This window comes from Seriola lalandi, unplaced genomic scaffold (genome assembly GCF_002814215.2).
Source record: "Seriola lalandi dorsalis isolate HSWRI2012SDOR001 ecotype SW California unplaced genomic scaffold, Sedor1 jcf7180002054336, whole genome shotgun sequence".
In the NCBI taxonomy this organism is placed as follows: Eukaryota; Metazoa; Chordata; class Actinopteri; order Carangiformes; family Carangidae; genus Seriola; species Seriola lalandi.
In genome coordinates this window covers 816,343-839,824 of record NW_019524889.1, presented here as the reverse complement: position 1 = coordinate 839,824, position 23,482 = coordinate 816,343, and the positions used below count along the sequence as shown (strand labels likewise).

Here is a 23,482-nt window from a genome sequence, read left to right as displayed (position 1 = left end):
GAGACAGTAACTCGCTGACCAGCTGCATAACCACATGTGAGTTTGAAGCTACAAACGTGGCTGACTCTGTGATTACGCTGAGATTTCCATCAAAGCACCTAAGTCCTAGTTTTTGAATCTGTACTAGTTTTGGATTTCTTCACCTGAATGTATAATATTATCATCAGCCCTTGAAAATACTTGATGTTCCTCTTGGCTTGATTATTTTCAGTGAGCAGATGGAGCTCTCCGAGTCCCACACTGTTGCTGTGGATCACAGCTTAGCCGCTGAGTCACTCTCCCAGGTTGCTCATGCCGTGATTTAAAATCCAATCTTGAAATTTTTGCAACTGGTCAAAGATGAGAAATACTCAACTGCAACATTTTAAAGACAACATTTTTTTTTCTCCACTGTTTCATGTTCAGCTATCCTGGCATGTATCACCCCAGTATTGCAAGTATTTGCAATACAAACCTTTTAAAGCATGGGAATACAATAGCATTCTTCATAACTATATTTAGTTGTTTACTACCTTTATAAATAGCACAATCAGTTGACTATTGGACCAAAATATGTCTCCAGTTCTGTTTTGAATACAGTTGATGATAGTACCTCTTTGTTTCCTATTTAGATTGCAGATATTTGGAGTATAATCAGGCATTCTTCAAAGTGAGGCACCACAGCCCAATAACATACTGCTGATTGCCGAGAGCCCACGCAAAGCTTAGCAGCATGTCCCCTGTGAACTTGAAATATTGAGTAATTTGTAATCAAAGGAAGTCACTCATAACTAGAGGTTTGCCTCATTGTGGAACAGTCAGGAAATGCAGTAGGATGAGTCTGGAAGTTGTGGTGTATTGTTTTCAAATATCTTCCAGCTGCTGGTGCAGCACTTGTAGCGATCATAAACAGAGTAAATTCAAGTAGCCTACTTATCTGGAATATTTGCAGTGTTAAGTTATATTGAAAGGTTCGGGCACCCCTGGGCAAATGACATATTTTGATTTTTGAAGTGAACAGAAGATAATGCAACCCCTGGAAAAACATGACATTAAAAATGAGCCTTTTTATTTCATGAACCTAAAAAAAATGTATGAAATGTGGCATGTGCAAAGGTTTTGGCACCCTTATACTTGTAAAACATAGAATTTCATTAGGCCTGAATTTATCAGTTAAGACTTTTATGGCAGGTCAAGAATTGCCATTAGGAATTGTCAGCTGATAACATTTCCAGAGTTAAATTCGCTTGACTCTTCTGCTCCAAGCAAATGGAGGATCTGAAAATTTCCATATTAAGAATTCACAGTTAAGGGGAATCGTGGGAGTCAAAACAAGATCCTGAAGACCAAGAAAATTTACAGATAAAATTTGCTGGGCAGAAAGGCAAAGCAAAACCCCCATATGACTGCACAGGAGCTGGAGCAGACATGGAAGAGGCATCATTTTGTTCTTCTTTTCACTATAAAAGTCAAAAAAATATGTAATTTTCCCTCGGATGCTCAAACCTTTGAATACTACTTTGTGACTTGTTATTTGTTGTGTTCTAGATAGTGTATGTCCATAGTAGAAAAGTGTGAGACAAAAAAGTGAGTTTTATAGATTATTGTGTAATCTTTTACAACATATTTTCTGTGTTATCATACATGTGAGGTTAAATTATAATGCACAGCAAATACATTCAGTACTGGGGTGTACAATAACTTGGAACCATGACGTTATATTTTGTCTGGCTTGACATATACCAATTTTGCATGACAAAGAATTATTGTGGTATGCTGATCTTGGTCTGACATGCCACATCACTAGCGATGAGAATTACTCAATACATCAAATGGAGCAAAATCTGATTGCGGTATAAACCCTGATCAATTAGCAGGGCCACCGAAACCAGATCAAGGCATTCTTATTAATTAGCTGTCCTACAAATCTCCCAAAGCTTCCAGTGTATTATAATCACAGAAATGTTAGCAAGATGCTGGGATGCTGTACAGTGTTTTATGCTTCAGCATGTGCAGTGAAGTTTTGCTAAACAGAGCTACTGTCTCCGTCTTATCATATCTTCATGTTAGAGCCATTAGCTCCACATGAACTAAAATCATCTGATCACTGTTGACACTTAATTACGGCATTACATCTTCGGATTAACCACTGTCAAATACATTTGATTTGTAAGGAGAGAGCCATCTTGGTGAAACCAAAAATAACATGTGCATGGTAGTATATTATTACTTAAGGTATTAATTCATAAAAAGTCTCTTGAGTGACATGTAATGAAGTTACTGGGCCTGAACAATAAACTCAATTGACATAAAAGCATCCGAATGTACTGTGCTGGAATAAGATTAAACATCTGTCGAAACAACCTACGCAAGAGCCGCATCCCCAGTCATAACCACGTTGGTCATAAGACAGTGGTCATCAGTCATGACACCCATGGTGTATGAGGCTCAGGGCTGTTGCAAAGAACATCTCTTTACGGTGTGAAACTGGCTTCTATTTCTATTCATTACTAATGCAGACAGGCTTTCAACTATACATGTATGAGTGTCTTGGCAGTCTGCAGTGTTAAATAATAGATTTTTTTTTTATACCAGAAGAATAATTGATAGACAGGAGCATAAGTGATAACCTCTATTTTGTCTTTGTAGTTCTGTAGAGAATAATTATGAAAGGCTTCTATTTCATAGTCAGGTTGGAAAACCCCTATACTTTTTTTTTTTTTTCAAATTTGAAAAAAAAAACCAAAACTCTAACGACTAAACACTAGTAATGTTTGTTGCAAATCTTTATGCATGCTGTATTTAATAGCTTGTCGTTCAGCGCCTCTTGCATTGTGGGTAGAAACAAGACATCAGCATCACCAGTGGCAGTGGCAGTATTGACAATGCAGTGAGCTAATTCGCACTATGCCCAAAGTGAACCCAGTGACCTGTGCCAGTGCAGCCTGTAATGAGAGCCAAATCACTGAGCAGTGATTCTTCATTTTCTTCTAGCACAGTCCCAGTCGATGAAAGCATAATGACCTAATGTTATCTTGTGTCTTGCATACTCAAGCAGAAATCTTATGTAATCATGTAGATGAGGAAGAGGACTTCAACAGGCCATGCAGTATATATCTAGGAGCATGGAGCGTGCGGTAAGCAGTGCTGATGAAAAAAAAGAGGGAGTCAATGGAAAGGCAAAGACAAATATCTCCTTAGAGAGGAGACGAACAGAGTAAAGACACAGAGATGTAGGATCAGGAAATATAGGATAGAGGAAAGAGAGAGTGAGATCCAGAGAGAGGGAGAGAGGACATGACATACTTAGAGGGACAAACAAGCCTTCACTCATCAAATTATAGAGCTGAGGCTTGGGTGGAGCACACCCTGCAAAATGTAGGCTACTCTGCTCTCCATGAGGCTGAAACCTTATGGTTGCGTCCAGGGGCAGCCTAATTGGCAGTTGGTCAGAGTAAGAGACTTTAAGCTTAGATTGGCATTGCCTGCCCTCCTAAATCGCCTGGGCCCGGCTATCTCACTTATTCAGCTCAAAGAGGAAAAGAGGTCCATTTTGAAAGAGATAGAAATCTTAAGTATATAGTTATGTTATTATGTTATGTTCATGATAAGGCAGGTAGAGTACAAAATAAATTGCATAGCTGTTTCTGCATTAGCAATCAATCAAACTGATTTTTTTAATTGTATAGTCATTATTTTTATTCATAAATGTGTTTTACTATGAGCATGATGACAGTGCTTTTTCAATATTCCAATACATCAGTGTATTCCTATATGACTTAAAGTAACAAAACGACACAATGGCATTGTTTGTATGTGTGTTACTCTAAAACAAATTGTTCCAGAACTCCGCAAAACCAACAAAAGATACCTGGGCGTCACCACAAGACTCACTGGCCACTAGTGAGAGCCAGGGAGTGGTTTGCCTTCAAAATAAAAGGACATGTTTCAAAAAACAGGGACACGAAAATAAGCAAAAAGAGCTCTAACACACTGCAAATCTTTGTAGGTGTGGCCTAAGTCATCGTACCATGAAATATTTTCCTTTGATAAATAGTGGATACATTCATTTCCAATTTCATTTGTTGGTTCAACCGTATTTGCTGAACCAGTGATATTATTAATAAGTCTGTGATCGATAACAGAACTCAATCAGTGTAAGCAATAAGGTTCTGTGTCTAGATATAAAAAACAGTTAACTGTGCCAATAAACAGATCAGGGTGTTGATGAATATGTGATCAGTAAGTGCAAATAGACTCATGACAAATAAGCAACTCCAGACCAGTGTACTGTATGTGAGTGAGGCAGTTTTCCCCTCCCTCCCCTGAGTTTATATAAAAAGCCTACTGTATGCTCCCAATAAGGACCAGATGTTGGGATGCTTGTTATAGCTTGTTCCTCTCTTAGTGTTTATTGGAGAGTTTTATGGAGAAGACAATCAAGAAGGCAGCACAGCCAGACAATTACGTTTTTTACAGCCGGACCATGCTGATCGATCTCATCAGAGACTCTTGACCTTTTCGAGAGACTCGTAATACACTTTGCGGACATGTAACCCGCCTCCATCTCGCCAAATTATTGAATGTTGTAAAATGTCACATGCGTGTGTTCAAAGTGACCTCTGTCTAAACCAGAGGTCACTTTGAACACACGCAGACAAGGACCAGACCTGTCTTTAACACAGAGGAAAATGCTGGAACGAAGCTGGTCAAATATTTTTGCCATTAATTTTCTGGACAGTTTGAAGACATACAGTCCCTGGGCTTAACCTTGCATGATGCATTGGGGACCAGTCAGCAGCAAATGCTGTGAACCTCAGTGAAAAATATGTAGCACAATGATACTACCCTCTTAGATCTATGCTCCATTCCTCTTCATTGTGCATATGCGAGGAGAGATCCTTCTCATTCAATAATACAATGTGATAAACAAACAAAAAAATTATGCAGGGCTCTTGATTCTTAACTGAAAACTATATTGATTAATTTTAGGTTATATAGGGGGAACATTTTTTGTTCATTTTTTTCATGGTTGTCATCAGTTGAATATGCTTCCATTTATATGAAAGATATTGTTCGGTGGCCTTGTCGATAATCAGGAATTCTAATAAGTTGGTAATGTGTGTGTAGGATGCTAAGTGTAGCCTCTGGGACAGCTTCATTACCTCACACATGCACATATACACACGAGGCACACACATGCACAGAGGTATAAATCACTACTTCCCACCCACGTTGCCCCAGGCCATGGAAGCAAGGAAGAGGGGGATGGAGGGATGTGGGGTGAATGAGCAAGGGATGGAGGCAGAGGAGGATTGCGGGTCATAAAAATAGGCTGTGGGCTGGTCTGTGTGTCTCCTGCAAATCCCTCATCTGATAAGAGAGAAACCTCTATCAGTCAACTGCAGACTCCCACTCTTTCTATCCTTTCTCATTCCTTTCATCGCCTCCCCCACTCCTCTCCCACACGGCCCTCCATCATTACCTCATTCCTTGCCTCTGCTCAGGGTTGTCATATATTCAAATAATGATCTTGTTTTGTAATAAGTGTAATGTAGTGCTCTCCTGTTGTGGTGATTGCCACCACAATGCATGCTTCCCTTCTCTTGAATGTTTAGTAAATGATGCATCAGAACAAAGGTTTTAAATCTGGCCTACCAGACCAACCAAGAGATGTGCGTCACATACAAGGAAAAAAGAAACAATATAAAGTGTCTTACGAGTTTGGACACCACAAGCCACTACAACACTTTGGCACAGATTTTAAAAGGAGGATGCCAAGTTCACCGTTAACACAAACAGGCAAAGCATTTTCACAGTATTATGTCAGCTTTTGGAACCAAAATACATTATATTGTTCCAGTAAATAAGCAGGGAGCAGCAATGGCCAATGACCACACTTATCTTTTTCACTTTCAGAGTTTTTTTGAACACTGCTGGATACCATCACATAAACTTATATTAATTTGCCGGGATTCCTCCACATTCCTCGACCTGTCTCCTCTCTTTTTGCCCCCCAGCAGCAGATGCTTCAATCCCCCCTGTCTTTCAAAGTTCCTCTCCTATCACCTCTTATTCCCTAATGCTTAAACCAAGGAAGCATCTGGATCTGGGATTTGAAGTCGCATGCCTCCCACAATGCTTTGTGCCTCATTTTTTTTCAAGAGTAGCACTTTGAAAAAGCAGCCACCGACTCATGAGTACATGGTCCCCTTAAGTTCTGAGACGCACAATTTTTGAAGAACTTCCTCTTGAGAGAGCGGTGCAGTGTCAGTAAGTCAGGTGTCGGGATCTGTGTCAGTTTTTCATCCATAAAATCGGTTCGTGAGGGAATCAGTTCCTCTTCTCGTGTACAGTGCATTAAAAAGATCATCGAACTTCTTTCTCAGTGGTGCAGTAGTTTCCTAATTCTGAATTTTTTCTTTAGTTTTAGGGTCGTATGCAATTAAATGTTGTATAATGTTGAGGATAGTGTAGCAGCAACTTTCAATAATTCAAATTCTCTCCCACACAGTCACACACTCGCACATGTCCAACTGCATACTCGCAACTTCAGATAGTAGACCCGTGCGCTTCAGTGCACTTCCAGCACTAATGGCATCTTTTACTTTTTTTTAGCAGACAAGCCAAGGTCTTACTTCAGTCAGTATGAAAACAAAAAAAAAAAATCTGAATAAAAACAGAACATGAACTAGGCTTGGGTAAAATCAAAGCAAAGCACAGCCTGCAGTGTGCGTTTGCATACATGTGTGAGCTTGTGTTCTGCCTGAGAGTGCTTGTCTTCTGTCAACAGCTGCACGCGGTCTGTCCAACAGGAACTGTGTAGTCTCTCTTTCTCTCACAAACACACACACACACACACACACACACACACACACACACACACACACACACACACACACACACACTCTAACGTTCCCTCTTGCTTTGAAGACAGCAGCAGGCTCTGATCCCTGTCGCGTGAACACTGCCAGCCCAGTGCTCCTTTGGCTTAGGAGGGCTAAACTGCCGCTTGGCCTCTCTGGCTTCAGATAAACTAGGTTGAGGATCAAACATCCCATCCAACTGTATTGGCTTGCAGAAGTACCTACTGTTAAATTGGTACTGTTTTAGAAAGAAATGCGCCACATTTTGTTGTGCTTTGGTAGCTGGCTGTTGTTGATTTTGTTGGTAAAGCGTGGGTACATTGAGGTCAGGCTAAAGCTTATTGCCAAAAAAACTGAATGCTTGCACATCAAAGAAAATCGAATGAATTTGATATTTCACGCTTAACTACTATAAGTTGAAACTGTGAAACTGCCTTTCCTCATTTTTCTTCTTAACTTCCTTCTAAATCATCCTCCCTAAAGGTGCATTGTTGTGTTTTCCAAGCAGGATCATTAGATTCTTCATGTCAAGTCGACCATGTATTGAAGCTGCACGAACAATTGTCAGGTTTTTATCAAAGGTTTGAAAAAAATCTGAGAGAAATCTTAAGTCCTTTACCCTCTCAGAAGATCTCGCTCACAGCTACAAGTGAAAGCTCTTTCACTTGTCTTTGTCTTTCGCCCTATTTGTTAGAAGATTACCTCTGCCTTCTCTCCTTCACTGACTCCCTTCTGTCCATATGACCATGTTCGCTACCTAATCCCTGCCTGGCTGGCAGCATATGCTCACCATGATTTCCTCAAATAGTCTCTAGTCACTAGGCATTCCACCACACAGTGAAGCTGATTTAACGGCGAGGAAGATGTTCACAGCATCTGAACATTACTATAGTTAGATTTTTCACAGCTTTCACTCACTTCTCCTCAGATTCAAACACACTTTGAGAACAAGACATAGATGCCAAACACATGTAAGGCACATAGAGGATGAGCGCTCTTCACAGGACCAAACACTTTATACACATTACACTGTAGAAAATGAAAAGTACAGCATGCGAACAGGTGCTTACTGTAATCCTCGCAGGGCAGCAGCATATGCCAGGCTGTTCTTTTCAGAAAGGCAGCCGGGAGAAGTCAGAATGAAGAAGAGCTAAGCTGCCTCTGTCCCTCAATCCCTGCCTCTCCTCTCTGTTATCTTGTGCCACTATAGTGTCCTACTGATGAGTGACCCAGAAAGAAGGTTTGTCAGTCTTCAGTCAGATACAAAACACACGTTGGTCAAAATTAAGAATTAAATGTGTTTTTTGGACGCGGCATGGAACACTTCTCAATTTTGTTTTATTTTGAAAAAAAAGAGAAATTCAGTCATTTCCTTATTTATTTACTGTGAGTTTTTTTCTGAAAGTAAGATTTGAGTGGTGGATGTGTGGATTAGCAGAATGCCCATAATGAATCAGTCGTTATTAATTAATCAATCCTGGATCAATCGCGATGTAGAAACTGATGTCATTGAATCCTGAATCAATCGCGATGCAGAAACTGACGTCACTGAATCCAGCACTGCCGCTCAGCCAGGACCCAATGTTTTCTCCACTCTAATGTTACAAGCTTAGAATACCAATCAACAGACACACTGCTTTGCTTTTTCACACGTCTGGCTGAATATTCTTAACATTTCATCTCCCTGAAGATAATTCCCCAGGGATTAGAGATAAAGATATCTACTGTACTTGGTATCTTTAAATGATTCATTCGCTTTATCAGCTGGTGTGCTGAGAGTCATGCATGAGTGTGTGTGTGTGTTTGGGTGTGTGTCTTAGGGGGTGTGAGAGCATAGGGTAAAGAGGAGAGAGCACAGAAGAATCTATAGTCTCGATCTATACAGACATTTTGACTCAGAAGTGTAAAATATGTCTTCACCAGCTGTTCAGCTATATCATGTACTATATGTGCATTTACACATGCCATGTGCACATGCATAGTATGATGTTTGTGTGCACATGCATCTGTATGTAGCATGTCTAATGGCATTTAATCTCAGGGAGGGACCATCCAGAAACTCAAATCAAAGAGCTGCTCCACAATTGCTCAGTCACTCACTCTCTCATTTTTACTCTGTAATCACAAAGCTCTAACTTCTGACACTAAAACATGGTGAGGGTTGAGATACTGCTCTAGTGGTTCACAGGACAGGCCTCTCACTCTTTATTTCCTTTCTTATTAAACTTCCTTTCTCAAATTTTTTGTGTCTCTCTGTCTCTGTCTTTTAGATTGTTCTCTTCCGAAATGTGAATCCAAACTGGATGGCCCAGGTCAAACCTCAGGTAGGAGACATGATTTGTTTATCTGTCTTGCCAGTCAGGTCAGTCATTATGAAAAAAACATTGCATGTAATCTTAATTGTCCAGCATCAAACAGAATTCGACTTGAAAGTGGGAACCAAGGATTTTCATGTTCAGGGAGAGCCTCAGAGCTGCATGAGCTGTGTCTTTGTGTTTGGCAAGACGAGAAGCGCTGCAGCAGAACAGCAAGGCAGACGCACAAAAACACTCCCATGGATAAGATACTGTGTTTGTGTGTAACCAATCTACTGTATGTATTTGAGTGTGGATGTGTGTGTGTGAGGAGACAGAGCTGAAACATCAAGAACACCATGTACCATGTCCACTTTAAGTAAAATGTTATGTTCCACCAAAGCTCTACTGCGTTGAATCCCATTAGATTCAAGATCCTCTGTGGCATCAGCCAGCAACCATGACCTTGTGGGTTCGCATCCCTAATACCCCCAGGACATATAGTAACAGTACATACTAAAAATTCACCCAGCCACTCTCTCCACGGTGAGTTGTTTTTGGGTATAAACGGGGCAGTTAAGTGGCTCATATTAAGGTATGCACATAGATTATCCCAAATGAATGTGTGCCTGGTTCACTGGTCATAGATAATTCAGTTTAATCTCTCTTTGACTAAAATGCATTGTAAGTGTCTGGAGAACTGCCATAAAAGAAAACCTCTCATTTAAATTGAAATGCTTGGCATAATCTGTGCCAGATAAGCTGGCGTACAGTAGTGTACAGTGCATTTGAGTTGCTTATTCCAAGAGTGAACACGAATATAAAAAAAATAAACAAACATTCTTTAAGATTTCTTTATGCATGGCAAGTGAGGACAGCATCAGGGATGGATGAGACACGTGCAGCAATTTTTGTGACCTCTCTACAAACATCAGTAGGCTGTGTATTTGACACACTTTTGACCTGATGTTTTCCAATTGGGTCATACAGGGATGAACATTTTACAAGACTATTTCCAATTTACAGCCACGACTATAATATCCTCGTTGCCAGAATCTGAGTGGGTGTTAATGGGAAATGATTGGGACGTGCCAGCCAAATCCTGTGCACGGGCCTTTTGCCCAAAAACCTTTTGAACTACATCCCTGAGGCTGACTTACAAAAAAGTAGAAACCACAGCGGTGGTGGTGTCTCTCTATATTTTCGTGGGAATCTGGCAGACATTCAGAAGCTGCTCACGTTTAATCAGAGGAATCAGGTTGTACTGGCCATTTATGGCTGATTGTTCATTGTTCATTTTCAATTACTCTGAAGAAAATTAACTTGCTGTTGAATTAAGTGTCGATTTAGTAAATTGCCTGAAACGTTGTTCTGTAATATGAAATTGCAGGTGTGCAAAGTCCTCTTGAAAAATGAAGACTAATGCATGTTTCATTTACTTATTAGCTGATCTGGCACATTCTAAACATGGACTGTGGTGCTGGCCGCAACATTTATTATTTGTCCTCATTAATGTGTGAAGGACTTGTGCGGACATGTGTGGCTTTGTCTGAGTGTGTGTGTGTGTGTGTGTGTGTGTCTGCGTCGGTGCATGAGTGCACACCCTCAGCAAGGCTGACCGAACATTCAAATATACACACACACTTTCTGACTATTTTAATCCCTAAGTGGGAAGTATTTATTATTTTGTTTACCACCTCCCAACCTTCATGTCCTGTATGCCTTTGCAAGACATTTCTCTTTCCTTTTTCTGCAATAGCTACATGTGTTCATGCATATTGTCGTGAATTTTGATCTTGCCTCCTTGAGATGTGCTAGATTGAGATTCTTTGTCGCTTCCTGATTTCCTGTTTTTTAATCTAAGCTCGGCTTGTTTGGCCGACATGTTTTGAGAGAGTCTTTTCAGAGCCTTAGACTTGTTTTGCTCAGAACTCCCATGTGTTCCTGGGATCTCAGAGCTATATGTGCTGGATGTAGAAAGGCAGCCTTGTCTACGTGGGTCAATAACTTAGCAATAATGTATGACATGGTATCCTGATATAGAAATGGATGAAGCGAAGTGAAGAAGACCAGAGAGTAGGCATTCCCTAACCAAGTCGCCAGGTCTTATCAGTTAGTTTAACCATTAACTTAGCATAAAGCATCATTATTGTTTCTATGGTTACTTGCAGCCTAAAATAGGCCGAGCAGTGTTTTAGACTAGAATCCCATCAAATCTTTGGCAAAAAACAAAGCTGCAGTAGGCACACACTAGATAACTTACCCAGATTTAAGGCAACACATCAAGCAACAAGACTTAATGTCTAGCCTTTCCTATAGACCTTACTTCAGTGCTGAGTGAAGACTCTGCGTCCCAAGACTCATCCCGTGTCAACTTTAACCTTTCTACCATCATCAGCCCGTCTCCCTTCGTCTGATCTGTCAGCACTCGTCTGTTGTGCTCATGTCACATCGTGCCACACAGGGGCTTAGACAGGTCCTACATCATTTAATTTTTACACAGGAAGTTTACTTACTTTATTACTCCATCACTCAATCAGTTTGTTTGGTTTTAATTATCAAATGTATGTAGTAATACTTCTTGGGTTTTCAGACTGTGTCATTACTTCACAAAATGTATTAATTGTTATATAGATGCATTATTTCAGTTGCACTTGTTTACGTTATCATGTCTGAAACTGGATTTGCTGTGGACATGCAGTCAGACCAGCTCACACACATTTTACACAGTGCATGTGGCCTACAATCTGGACGTATTTTGTAGAAGACACTTAACCACCAAATCACAAGTGTCCCAAAACAGTGTTGGCCTACATATGGATTTACAGACCAAATGTACTTAGAGTAAATATTTGGACTCTTCCCCAGATATTCTCTGGCTTTCAGTCCAAGATAATCTGCGACAGTAGCCAACCGCCTGTTTAGTCAGGATGATTCTGATCTCTTGCTGCACTAACAACATTTAGCATGCATAGGATGGTGAATTAGATGAGAACGATTTGCAGTCCGTGTCTTGCTGGGTGAAAAAACACTTGAAGATTTTAAACATGGATAGAGAGAACAAGGACAGCAGGAGAGGAATAGGAAGTAAAAATAAGGCGCAGACAATTATGATATATTATTGACTCTTTCCTTTCCTTTCCTCCATATGTTTCTGTTCAGTTTAATTCAGCTCTGTCTCTCATCTCTGCCCATACTGAGCTCACTGTGTGGTTCCTATTGAATTGGTCTTTGAATGCTAACCATGTGCACTGTGGGTAGACGGGCAGGCAGGCATGCTCACTCAGTCATACACACACACACACACACACACACACACACACACACACACACACACACACACACACGCACACACACTTCTATGCAGCGGAGGAAGTGGTTTTCTCTGGAGTTCATTTGATTTTTTTTGATTTTTTATTTTTATTCTCCCCTGCAGAGGCCAGGGTGGGGAGGACTTAACTCTACGGTGTGTTTGTGGATGTGGTTGTTTGTGCGTTTGAGTGATTTTTGTTTACTCACTCTCTCTTTCCTTCTTTTTTCTCTTGTTACAGATCTGTTTTTCTCTTTCTCCGTTTCTTTCTCTCTGTCCTTGTCTGGTTATATCTCTCAAAAGACGTTAGGCAATCACAGCAGCTTTTTTTATTGCATCATTTGTGATTAACATCAGCCTTTATGTACAAAATAAGCCAAGAGGGTGCAACAAATGCTCATAACACCACAGGAAAACAGGCAGAGGATAGAGAAAAGCTGAAATGTGTGTGAGTTTCATGTCCTTACCTCTACAGCACATGAGGTGTGTTTAATATCACGGCTTATCTACGAGGTTGGCTGAACTTCATTTGAATGTGGCTTGCATGGAGGCATGCATTGTGTACAAGCACTGACCATCAACCTAGTTTCTGCTAAAGAGTCTTTGATCACAGCTTACAACTGGTAGCTCTCGGTGAAGCATGTGCTGTAGCACTGTGAGAAAAAGGAAAAGTGTGTGTATAATGGTCTGAGGTTGGCACCAGGTCTCGTAACAGGACAAATTAGTGCATGGTTGAGGTATCCCATGGCAGGTAAAACCTTCAGACTACCTAATGTATTTACTACAATGGACCAGAGACGTTGCAATTTGTCCACTGAAATTACATGACTGGCTCTCAGTGTTATCTTGTTTTGATGTTTTTTTTTTTTTTTTCTTTATAATTGGAAAGTTATTAGTTTCAAAGCATTTAAAAAAGTTTCTACGGGGTAACACTGCTGGGAAAGTTTTTCTCTCACTCTCTGTCACTCACACACAAACACACACACGCACACACACACACACACACACACACACACACACACACACGCACAGATGAAAGAGAGGAGAAGCCAGTTAGACTTCCCCGTGGTGTCTTACGCTCAGACAGCTGGACTCTGTGCTGACTGTGTTTGTGTCATGTTTGTGTTCACCTTTGTGTGTCTGTGTGCACGCAGTTCATTCAGATGTGCACGTGACTGTGCATCCCGACCTATGTGTGTGCCTTCTTGCCTTGTTTGTGTGTAGGTGTGTGTGTGTGAGTGCGTGTTTGTGCAGAAAGCCTTAATTGGATCATGCTGTAAAACACTGGCTGTGTTGGTTTTAGGAAGAGCACAGCTTGCATCCTCCTGTCACAGGATACCAACATAATGATATCTGTTTGGCTAAGCAATATTTCCTGTGGCTGCAAATAACAAGACAATCGATTTCAAAGAGGGTTGGAGAGAAAATCTCAGTTTCTCAACAAACAAACGAACTCCACGCCATTTCATTTATTAATCAACTTATTAAAGCCATGCACATCGTGGACTGTGTGTTTCTTTGCACGCAGCTTTAAATGTCTATATTACTGCATGTACAAAGGTTCAGGCTGTTTGATTGGAGATGCTATTGCTGAATCAAAAACTTTGTTATGCAGTCAGTAAAATGATGTGGCATGGGTTGGCTACCAATTTCGATAAGGCTTGGCTGAAAAGCCAAAATTCCACAGTGCATGTAACATAATTAATATTTCTGCTATGCATTTAATTGCTTATGAAACGATGGCAAAATGTAATAGAAAGCATCCACTGGTCAAGGGGAAATACAATGAATTGTTTATAACAACTTGATCCTCCAAAGGCCTCAAATAAATACACATTGTTGTATAAAAACAAATAAACACAAAAAAATATAATGCATGGAAATTCAAAGGCAACATTTAGCCATTTATCACTTGTATTGTCAGTCATTCGATGGCTGGAATGGGTTGCTCTGTTTTTGCAACATGCACTACAGTTTGTAGTGCTGCTCACCCAGAGTCTTATGCAATGTGTGTGTGTGTGTGTGTGTGTGTGTGTGTGTGTGTGTGTGTGTGTGTGTGTGTGTGTGTGTGTGTGTGTGAGAGAAACAGAAATCCATGAGACACGCGATCATCTAGAATAAGGCCCTCAGAGGACACAGACATTATACACACATGCACAGACGGACACCTTCAGTAATATATCGGCACCAACCAAGCACCAGCAGCATCTCATCGATCAGGTGTTCCTCAATAATGATTTTCCTCATCACCATGCATGGTGGAACCCTGCCCTCCATATACAAACACACACATTAATTAAATACATTAATACACCACCCTGCTGTATGCTAATAGGCTCCATCTGTTGTGAACTGCATTTTCCCTGAAGTCAAGACAGTGTGTTCTGCTGCACTGTCAACATCAGATGCACTGTAGCTTTCCGCAGAATCTCTCCACTCTGCAAGACTTAGTCTCAGTATAATAAAAGTAATAGTCTCTTATGAATGTTGTACATGTATGGCGCTTAAACTATAGGTGAGCAGTGTAATGTAGCTCATTTTCAAACCCATCTCCCCCCTCTCTTTCCTCTCCTCATCATCTCTCTCTCTCTCTCTCTCGCTCCACTCACACCCCTTTTCCACCTCCAACCCTCATATCATTCCTATTTCCCACATCATCATCATCATCTTTGTCCTCTCTCTCTCTCTCTCTCTCTCTCTCTCTCTCTCTCTCTCTCTCTCTCTCCCTCTCCCTTTCCCTCTCTCCCCCTCTCCGACCCTGGTCTTTTCCTGGAGAGCACTGATGCATGGGAAAGCGAGGTTCCGCTCCATCACTCGTCCAATCGCCGTCGACCTCTCCCCCGAACATCAGCCAGTCGCCTGCTAGAGATGGCCAACGGGGGAGGGGCAAAGCGTGAAGGGTTGGGCTGGGGAGACGCGGGGGTGGGGGTGGGGTTGTTGTTTGTGTGTATGTGTGTGTGTGCTGGTTGCTCCTTGATTCGAGGGATATAAAGGATACTTGGCTGCTTCAGGGACAGGGGAATATCAACAGAATGCCCTCTCCATCCTCCTCGACGGATGTATTCGCAGTTTTTGATGGTTGTGCTGCTGCAGGAGAAATGCTGATATAAGCTCGAGAAATCATACTTGGATGCTTTTCATTCATTCATTCAAAAGAGGAATAGAGCATGATGTCGGACAGTGTGACAGGATCGTCATACCTGTATATGTGTCTAAATATGGAAATGATTTAGATAATTTTCATATCGGAGCACTATAGATAAATGTTTGATCCATAGCAGTAATGTGGCAGTTTGACTGTTGTAGTGAAATCGCAGGTAGAGATTTGATACTTTGTAAATAGAGTGTAACTAATGCTGATTTTTCCCACTTTTTTTCTTAAGAATTTTATAGATTATTACCCTGAGATATTATTTTGCAGTGGAGATAGTGTGAGAATGAATGCTATTTACAAAAGGTGACACTTACTGAAGGTGTTTACTTGAAGCAGGCTTGATGATGGAGAAGAACTCTACGGGTAAAGGCTGCGCTTCTTAAAACATGCAAGTGTTTTTTTTCTGAGAGGCGGAGGCTATACCATCTCGCATCCTTTTGGAAGATCATGTATGGATGGAAATCCTCCTGTCATGCTGCTTGCTGTACTGGTCAGTTGACTGGTTTGAGTGCAGAGGCAGCAGAGTCGAGCTGAAGACATGTCCATCCAGATCCTGTCTGCTGGACCTTGTAAGTATGACTTGATTTTACAGGGACAGACTGAATTATTTAACATCAGCTGGAGAACAAAGTGGCTCAGCTCAGTGAGTCAAGGCAACACTTTTTTTAAAAATGACTTTAACATGCCAGCTGAAAGGGCAATACTGTGTCATCAGGTCATGTTATTGTATTAAATATAGATAGCTTTATCAGATTGTTTGCATATGTTCGTGTGTGTGTGTGTGTGTGTGTGTGTGTGTGTGTGTGTGTGTGTGTGTGTGTGTGTGTTCACATCATTCTGCATTTGAAAGTGCATTAATGTGTATCATGTGTGAACCCCTGCATTGTCATATTAGTGAAGTGTGTATGGTTCAATAGCAGCATTTGGTTTCCTATAAACTCCGCTCTATACTTAGAGCTACTTTTCGACAGCATCACAACTCTCTATTTTCGGTCTGCCAGCTAAACTAATGAGTGTGTGTGTGAGTCATGTGGTGTCACTCAGGCCCCCCCCCCCCCCCCCCCCGTAAAGGTTTGTGTTTTCATGGGGGAGGGGCTGAGCAGATGACCTGTCATTGGTTTTGGTAGCGTCACATTTCCAGCAGTTCTCAACATAAAATACAAGTTTCAGTTCAATGATTGACATAATGTTGCTGTGCTCTTGAGCTGAAATGCCTGCCAGAGCAACAGATCACAGTGAAGATCTGAACCTTTGATTACTCTGCTGGAGTCTGGATCTAGGCTACAGGGAATCCAGTTGCGATCACTGTTTAAAAATGGGTAACATTGCGTTAAAGCTCGCCTGTGCAGCTTTTGTTGAACCGCGGCTTCCATGCCTGTAAGGGACTCTTACAGGATGAGGAAACACAATTATAAGAGTTTAACAGTAGCTCAAACAGAGAAGAGTGATGCGGTCATTTAAGTGACTCAGTAGTGTCAGTTACATCACAATATCTATAAAGCTATAGGTCATACCAGAACAAGTAAGGCTGTAGGATCAAAGGCACACATGGTATACAGGGTATGTTTTAATGCTTATGAATTCAGCTCATCATTTGTAAAAGGAAGAATGTGTTATCACTTTTAATCCTGTGTGCATTAAATGTAAGAACGTACAGCCACAAATTTCATTCCTTTTCCTGAAATAGCTATTTCTCTAAAATAGCTCAAGATTTTGATCAGCACAGTTTTACATCTCAAACTTTCCAGTTCTGTGTGTCTTGGAGGGGGTAGTTCATTTTCACAAGCACTGATGAAAACATTTTAGACCATATAATCTAAAATAACTCAGTTTCACTTTTTCTGTCTTCAAGTTATAAAACTCAAAGGCACATTGAGTCTGATCACACAGGGTGGTGTATATAATCGGTTCTTTTGATTATAAGAAGATTAGGTTGCATTTGATTTATAAATTAAAGAATTGCAAATCTTCAAATGCATCATTTAGTCAGTCACACTAATTTAAGAGTCTAAAATATCACCCACTCTCTCCCTTGATCTCTGATGCATGTCACATATGAACAAGGAGTAATTTTGTTTTTTAAATAAATCTCCATGTAATTTTGTGCCGTAATTGCCTGTTGGTTAAAGTTATGATTTGCTTTATCTTGTTTGTGATTGAAAGATTAAAACAAAGAAGTCAGAGAGTTTGAAATGCGTCACTTCTCGTAGCTTTGTTTGTTTGTGTATGTTCGGGGGCTGGAGAGAATTAATGAAAATATTCAAATCAAGTGTTTGTTCTTTTTAATGAGGAAGTTTGAAGTGAAGCACGCTCTGTAAAGACTCAAGCCTCCCACCACCTGCTCCCAGGCCTCTCTCTCTCTCTTTCTGGCACTGCATAACCTTCACTCCTTTAGCCCGAGATTGAATGAGTAATTGGCTTGCTCATTTTGTCCTCGTTTGGTCTATTAGGTGTTAATTTGATTGTTGGAACTGACATGGCTTTGCTCATAGCGTGACTTTCACTTTGGCTCACTCTCCAGGTGTGTGGATTGTGGTCAAATTAGACTCATTTAATCCAGGACAAAAGCAAAATATGTAACAGGAAAAAAAAAAAGGTTTGCCTATTTTTGGAGATATAAAAGAAACAAGAAGAAAAAAACATTTCAAAGAGAATATATGTGGTTCTGTGGATAGTTACATGTATATCTTTCTGGACCTGTGTCACCTTGTTGTGGAAACCATTGAATTCACTTGTTAGTTTTTCAAGGCATGAGAAGCTTTATCCCTCAGGGTGAGCAGGTCAGACTTACATAAAACATAAAATTAGCTGCTTTTCATTCAGCCCATCATCCCTACACAAGGTGTTTTTACAGTGAAGTTAATTAGAGTACCTGATGTCACTGTCAGCACCCTCTTATGCTATAAATCCTACAAACTGTTTGTTATACCTCCAGTACTAGGACTGCTAGGCCTGGGGCCTGAGGATGATGAAATGAGAAATCTATCCATTTTTCTCTCCTACTTGCCATTGACATCCCGAAACCTTCCCTTTTGCGGACAGTGAGAGATGAGCCTCTTGGCCGTGAAAAAAAGTGTAGTGACCCATAAGCATTTAATATTTAAGCAGCCCGTCAATCTGGATTCATCCGCAGCTGGATGATGGGACTATGAGGGTCAGGAATGTTGGGATGCCTCCGTCATTAGATCCCTATTACTTGCCTCTCATCTTTACTATTTGGGAGAAGATGATGTTGATGTTGTTGAAATGCCTGATTCTCAGAGCAGATACACAATAATATTAATAATGGTCAGCTATTATTTTCCCCTTAATTTGCCCTCTCAAGTGTTTGACGTGACTGTTGATACCAAGTCAGATGTGACGGATTAATGTGTTGTCAGTGTACTTAACTAGATTTGCTGAACCAGATAGAAGGATTTAATTTATGGTAATTTTAAATTAAAATAGCAGAGGTGTTTTTCTTGCATGATATCCAGAAAGCAACCACTTTAGCTGAATGCTGGAGCTAATGCGGAAATGTCAGAAATTGTATGTCACGGTGGTGATTTTGAACACTTAAAGAGGAGTGTATTTGGTAATGTATTTGTCGGAAGAATCAGTCTGTCACACTGCAAAATGATCCTCCAGAAACCTCCTGATGATGTCATAGATGCTGCATTCATGTTTTTCTACAGAGTATGCTTTTATCATGAATAACTGTTTCACTGATGAGAGTATGTAGTGACCCCTACTGCGAGAGATAAAGAGTGCAGGGAGTGAGAATGTAGACGTATCCTCCGTGCCTCTCTCTTTCCATTTATATCCACAGAAGAATACTGTCATCCTCTGCTGTTTGTGTTTTTTTTTTTTTTTTTTTTTGATTTACACTACATAGATGTCACAGTTATTTGTGTTTCCCATATCATGCAGTTAAAAGCAGAAAGTATAACATGTGTATGTATGGTATCCTATGTATATGCAGTCAGGGTGGAGTCCGGATTCAGATGTGGTTCTGTGTTGTTTGCTTGGAACTGAGGCCCCGTAGTCATAAGAAGACCTACAATTAAATGGCTTGAGGAGAGCATCCTAAATTGGGAGTGGACACAAACCAGTCTGAAGTGATGTTTGTTTCTCCCTTTTTCTCTATGTCTCTCCTTACTTCTCATTTTTCTCACCTTTATTCCCCCCCCCCCCCAGTTTGGTTAAAAACTGAGACACTCAGGAGCCTGAACAAAATATGAAAATAACTAAATGAGATTAAATTTGGAACTGCTCAACAGTCTAAATTGGTGTGAAATATTTCCCTCTGTAGAAACACTGTTGTAAATCAACTGGCAAGTTGCAAACATACTCCCACCAGTAAGCACAGCTTATTTATTTCTTTATGCACTGTTTTGGCCCTGCAAAGTATAATTTAGTGCACATGCAAATGAGTATCTTACATTAGGGAAGGCAAGTTTATTTGTTTAGCATATTTAACCAACAATGCAATTCAAGCTCATTTACATAAATCATAAAAAGCATCAATACAAACTATATAAAGGCAACGTAAGACAATATAAAAACGACAGGGATTTCTCCAGAGCAAGGAAGGTTTCACCAGGGTGTTTGTGCACACATGCATGTGGGTATCCATGCATATAAGTCAGATATTCCATCAGATAGTGCCGTGGCTCCCCGTTTACATAAGCCGGTTGTTTTCAGGGCTGTAATAACAGTGGATAGCCATGGGATCCACTAGCTGCCTCCTGGTTTGGAAACAGGCTACGGAGCCATAGCCTGTAGTTCCCTGTCTGCTGTGTGTGTGTGTGTGTGTGTGTGTGTGTGTGTGTGTGTGTACTCAACGGGACATTGGTCTTTGTTAAGGACAAGTCTAGTGAAAATCTATTCACAGAGGAATGGAGAGACAGGGAGGCAAGCAGAGAGGAGAGATGAGGAGAGGGAGAGAAGGATTTGAAATGACTGGAGAAGCGTGTTTAGGAGTGCTGGAGGGATTTGAGGTGTATGACAAGGAAGTAAAGAATAGAGCAGATGAGGAGAGGCTGAGGCGCATAGAGGGATGGGGATGACAGAACAGATGAAGAGCAGAGGGTGACAGGAGAGGAGAAAGCGATGAATGTGCACACCAGCAGCCCATAAACAATCCACACTAACTCTCTCTGGACACAAATACACATATGTAATAAAACAATAGTATTCAGAGTGACCAAACGTCTGTACATGTGTGTCCGTTTTGTCTGTTTTTGTGTGTCTTCCTCTGGGAAGTGGCTCTGACTACTGATTTTGTAAACAGGAACTATCCTGCTTTTAGCAAGCTGAGAGCCGTGCAGGTGCACACACACACACACACACACACACACACACACAAACACACACACACACACGCATCCACGCACGCACACACACACATTGTCCCACCAAAACAGTTGGATTCAGTTGTGATAGTTTGGTCTGTTTGCTGGATTTGCTGAGACAGAAACCACATAGTTTGATTCCCCTGTTTATCATTCAACACCTGGTGGAGGCGTTCATTACAGACACTGTTTATGAAAAAAGGAATTACAAAAAGATGGAGGGGTTGCTCAGCAGCATTTTTGCAGCTCTGAACGCTCTGCTCGCACACTTTATTTCAGCTTTCGTTGCTGCTTTTTCATTCCTACACAAGACACAGGACAGAAAAGAAGCTCAGTCACGGCTGCATCATTTATATTTTACTCACCACAGATGTGTTTCACAGAGCCTCCTGTTTGCTGCTTTACTCCCATGAAGTAACAAACACGTCTAAATCTTTCTCACAACTTGTATTAATGGCTGCGTTTGAAGTTAATCACATGTTAATTTTGAGTTTTGTCCCCGAGGTTTGTGGGAGTAAATAATCCTATTATCAGAGCTCAGCTGTTGCTCTGTTAATGCTGCTGTCGGCTGAGGTCACGCTTTGGCTGACCAGACAGTTCTGCCCTGAAATGGGGTGATGTTCCTTGTATGTTTGTTCTCACACACTTATCGGATACGGTGTCATTGAGTACATTCGATTTCTATCTGTTGATTTGTTATCGTGAGTTCTCTCTCTCTCTCTCTCTCTCTCTCTCTCTCTCTCTCTCTCTCTCTCTCTCTGTCTCTCTCTCTATCTAGTAATGCTTCCAAATGCTGCAGAGGTTTTAATTGAATTTGGGCAAAATTAAATGTGAGTCAGTGCATCTTTCCACCAACTACCTTTATGCAAGTAAAAATAGCTGATGTAACAAGATTTCATATTTCACTGAGCACTAGTTACACTCTCTGCCTTGCGAGTTGCAATAAGGGCCCCTTGCCTTGACTGCTCCAGATCTCTGCATCATATGAATGATTTGTGGAAATTATAAGCAGAACAGCTATGTCAAGGTGTATTCTAAAAATCTGTTTCCATCAACCTGTACTGCGTCTTCTCTTTTCTTTTTCTTTTTTTTTGACATGCTCACTTTCTGACCTCAGCCAAGCATAAAAGCCATGTGTGATATTGTGTTTGCTTATTTACTCTGGCAAAATAGAAAGTGTTCATAAAAAGCAGGTGGGTAAAAACAAATCTCCCCTCCCTCTCCCCTCCCTCTCCCCTCCCACCTGCTTTGGGCCACAACTGCCTGAACTGAATGAAGGATGGCCGACATGGTGTTGTCTCAAGCACATTCTCTCTCTCTGCTTCCTTCTCTGTCCTCTTTTCTTCTGCGGCAACACAGTGGACCACAGAAGCACACACTCCTTTCTCTCTCTCTCTCTCCCCTCTCTCTCTCTCCTTCCTCTTTCCTTCTCTGTCCTTTTTTCTTCTGAGGCAGTTGTCAACACAGTGGACCACAGAAGCACACACTCCTTTCTCTCTCTCTCTCTCTCTCTCTCTCTCTCTCTCTCTCTCTCTCTCTTTCTCTCTCCCTCCCTGCCTGTCAAGTGTTATTTGGTCCGCTGTGGTTTATTGGCTTGGTTTTGTTGTGCGGCGGGACAATCGGAGCAGGGTTTGGTTAGAGGAAGCTGATGAATGGTGTTCCCTGGGCCGTAAAAAGCATCCTCCTCTCTACTTCATTGATGTGTTGATGCGACTCAGCTGGCTACCCGGTCAGTTTGTACTGTATACTGTTGTGGGCTTACAAGCAGACAGATGCACATGGATGCTCGATGCTGAAAAGGGCTTTTATTCTTTTTTATAGTGTTGATCCCTCTCACACTCACTCTGCTCTCATTATCCCGCTCTGCTACAGCCCCAGTGCCACGTTCGACAGTGAGACAGTGTGTGGAGGTGACAGAGACAGGCTTTTCTGAAGGCCACAGTGTTTTAGCCAAAAGAATATCTCAGTCCTCTTGGTGGTTTCTTCTTCTCTTAATGAAGTTCTTATAGTAAGTAGCAATAGATGACAGACAGCAAATTAGGGTCAGTATGCCTGGGGTAAAGGGATAAAACAATTATTCAACAATCATAATAGTTGCTCACTAATTTTCTGTTGATTGACTTATTGATTATTGATATTCCCTTACTTTTTCTTTGTCCTTTTTGTGATAATTCTAGAACATGGTGTGGATGTCTATAGCTGTATGCAAAGTTTTTTAAAGGATACCATGTACTGAATTAGTATGGTGTTCAATTGTTTTTCATTTTTTTAGTTGATGAAACAAAAAGTAACATTAACATTTTAACAAAGGCTCATTTTAATGTCTGTTTGCTGCAGGGGCTGAATTTACTTCTTTTCACTTCAAACATCAACAAACTGTGTAATTTGCCTTGGGCCAAAGCTTTTGCCTACAACTGTATGTCTAGAGGTTATTAAAACACACATGTTGTAATAAACAAGCAGCAATGAATTTTACAGCTGCAAAGACCTGACTGATTACACAATGTGTCATCTGAATGTGTATCCTCGTTACAGCTGACCCCCCC

At 40.9% G+C, this 23,482-nt stretch overlaps 1 protein-coding gene across 1 annotated transcript in view; it reads left to right on the top strand.

Annotated features, from left to right (window-relative positions):
* The window catches only part of triob (trio Rho guanine nucleotide exchange factor b), a 105,945-nt gene that overhangs the window by 2,695 nt on the left and 79,768 nt on the right, over positions 1-23,482 (top strand). Inside the window, exon 2 of the mRNA XM_023407475.2 lies at positions 9,116-9,169. Coding sequence (XP_023263243.1) covers positions 9,116-9,169 — 54 coding nt within the window. The remainder of the gene's footprint in view (positions 1-9,115; positions 9,170-23,482) is intronic.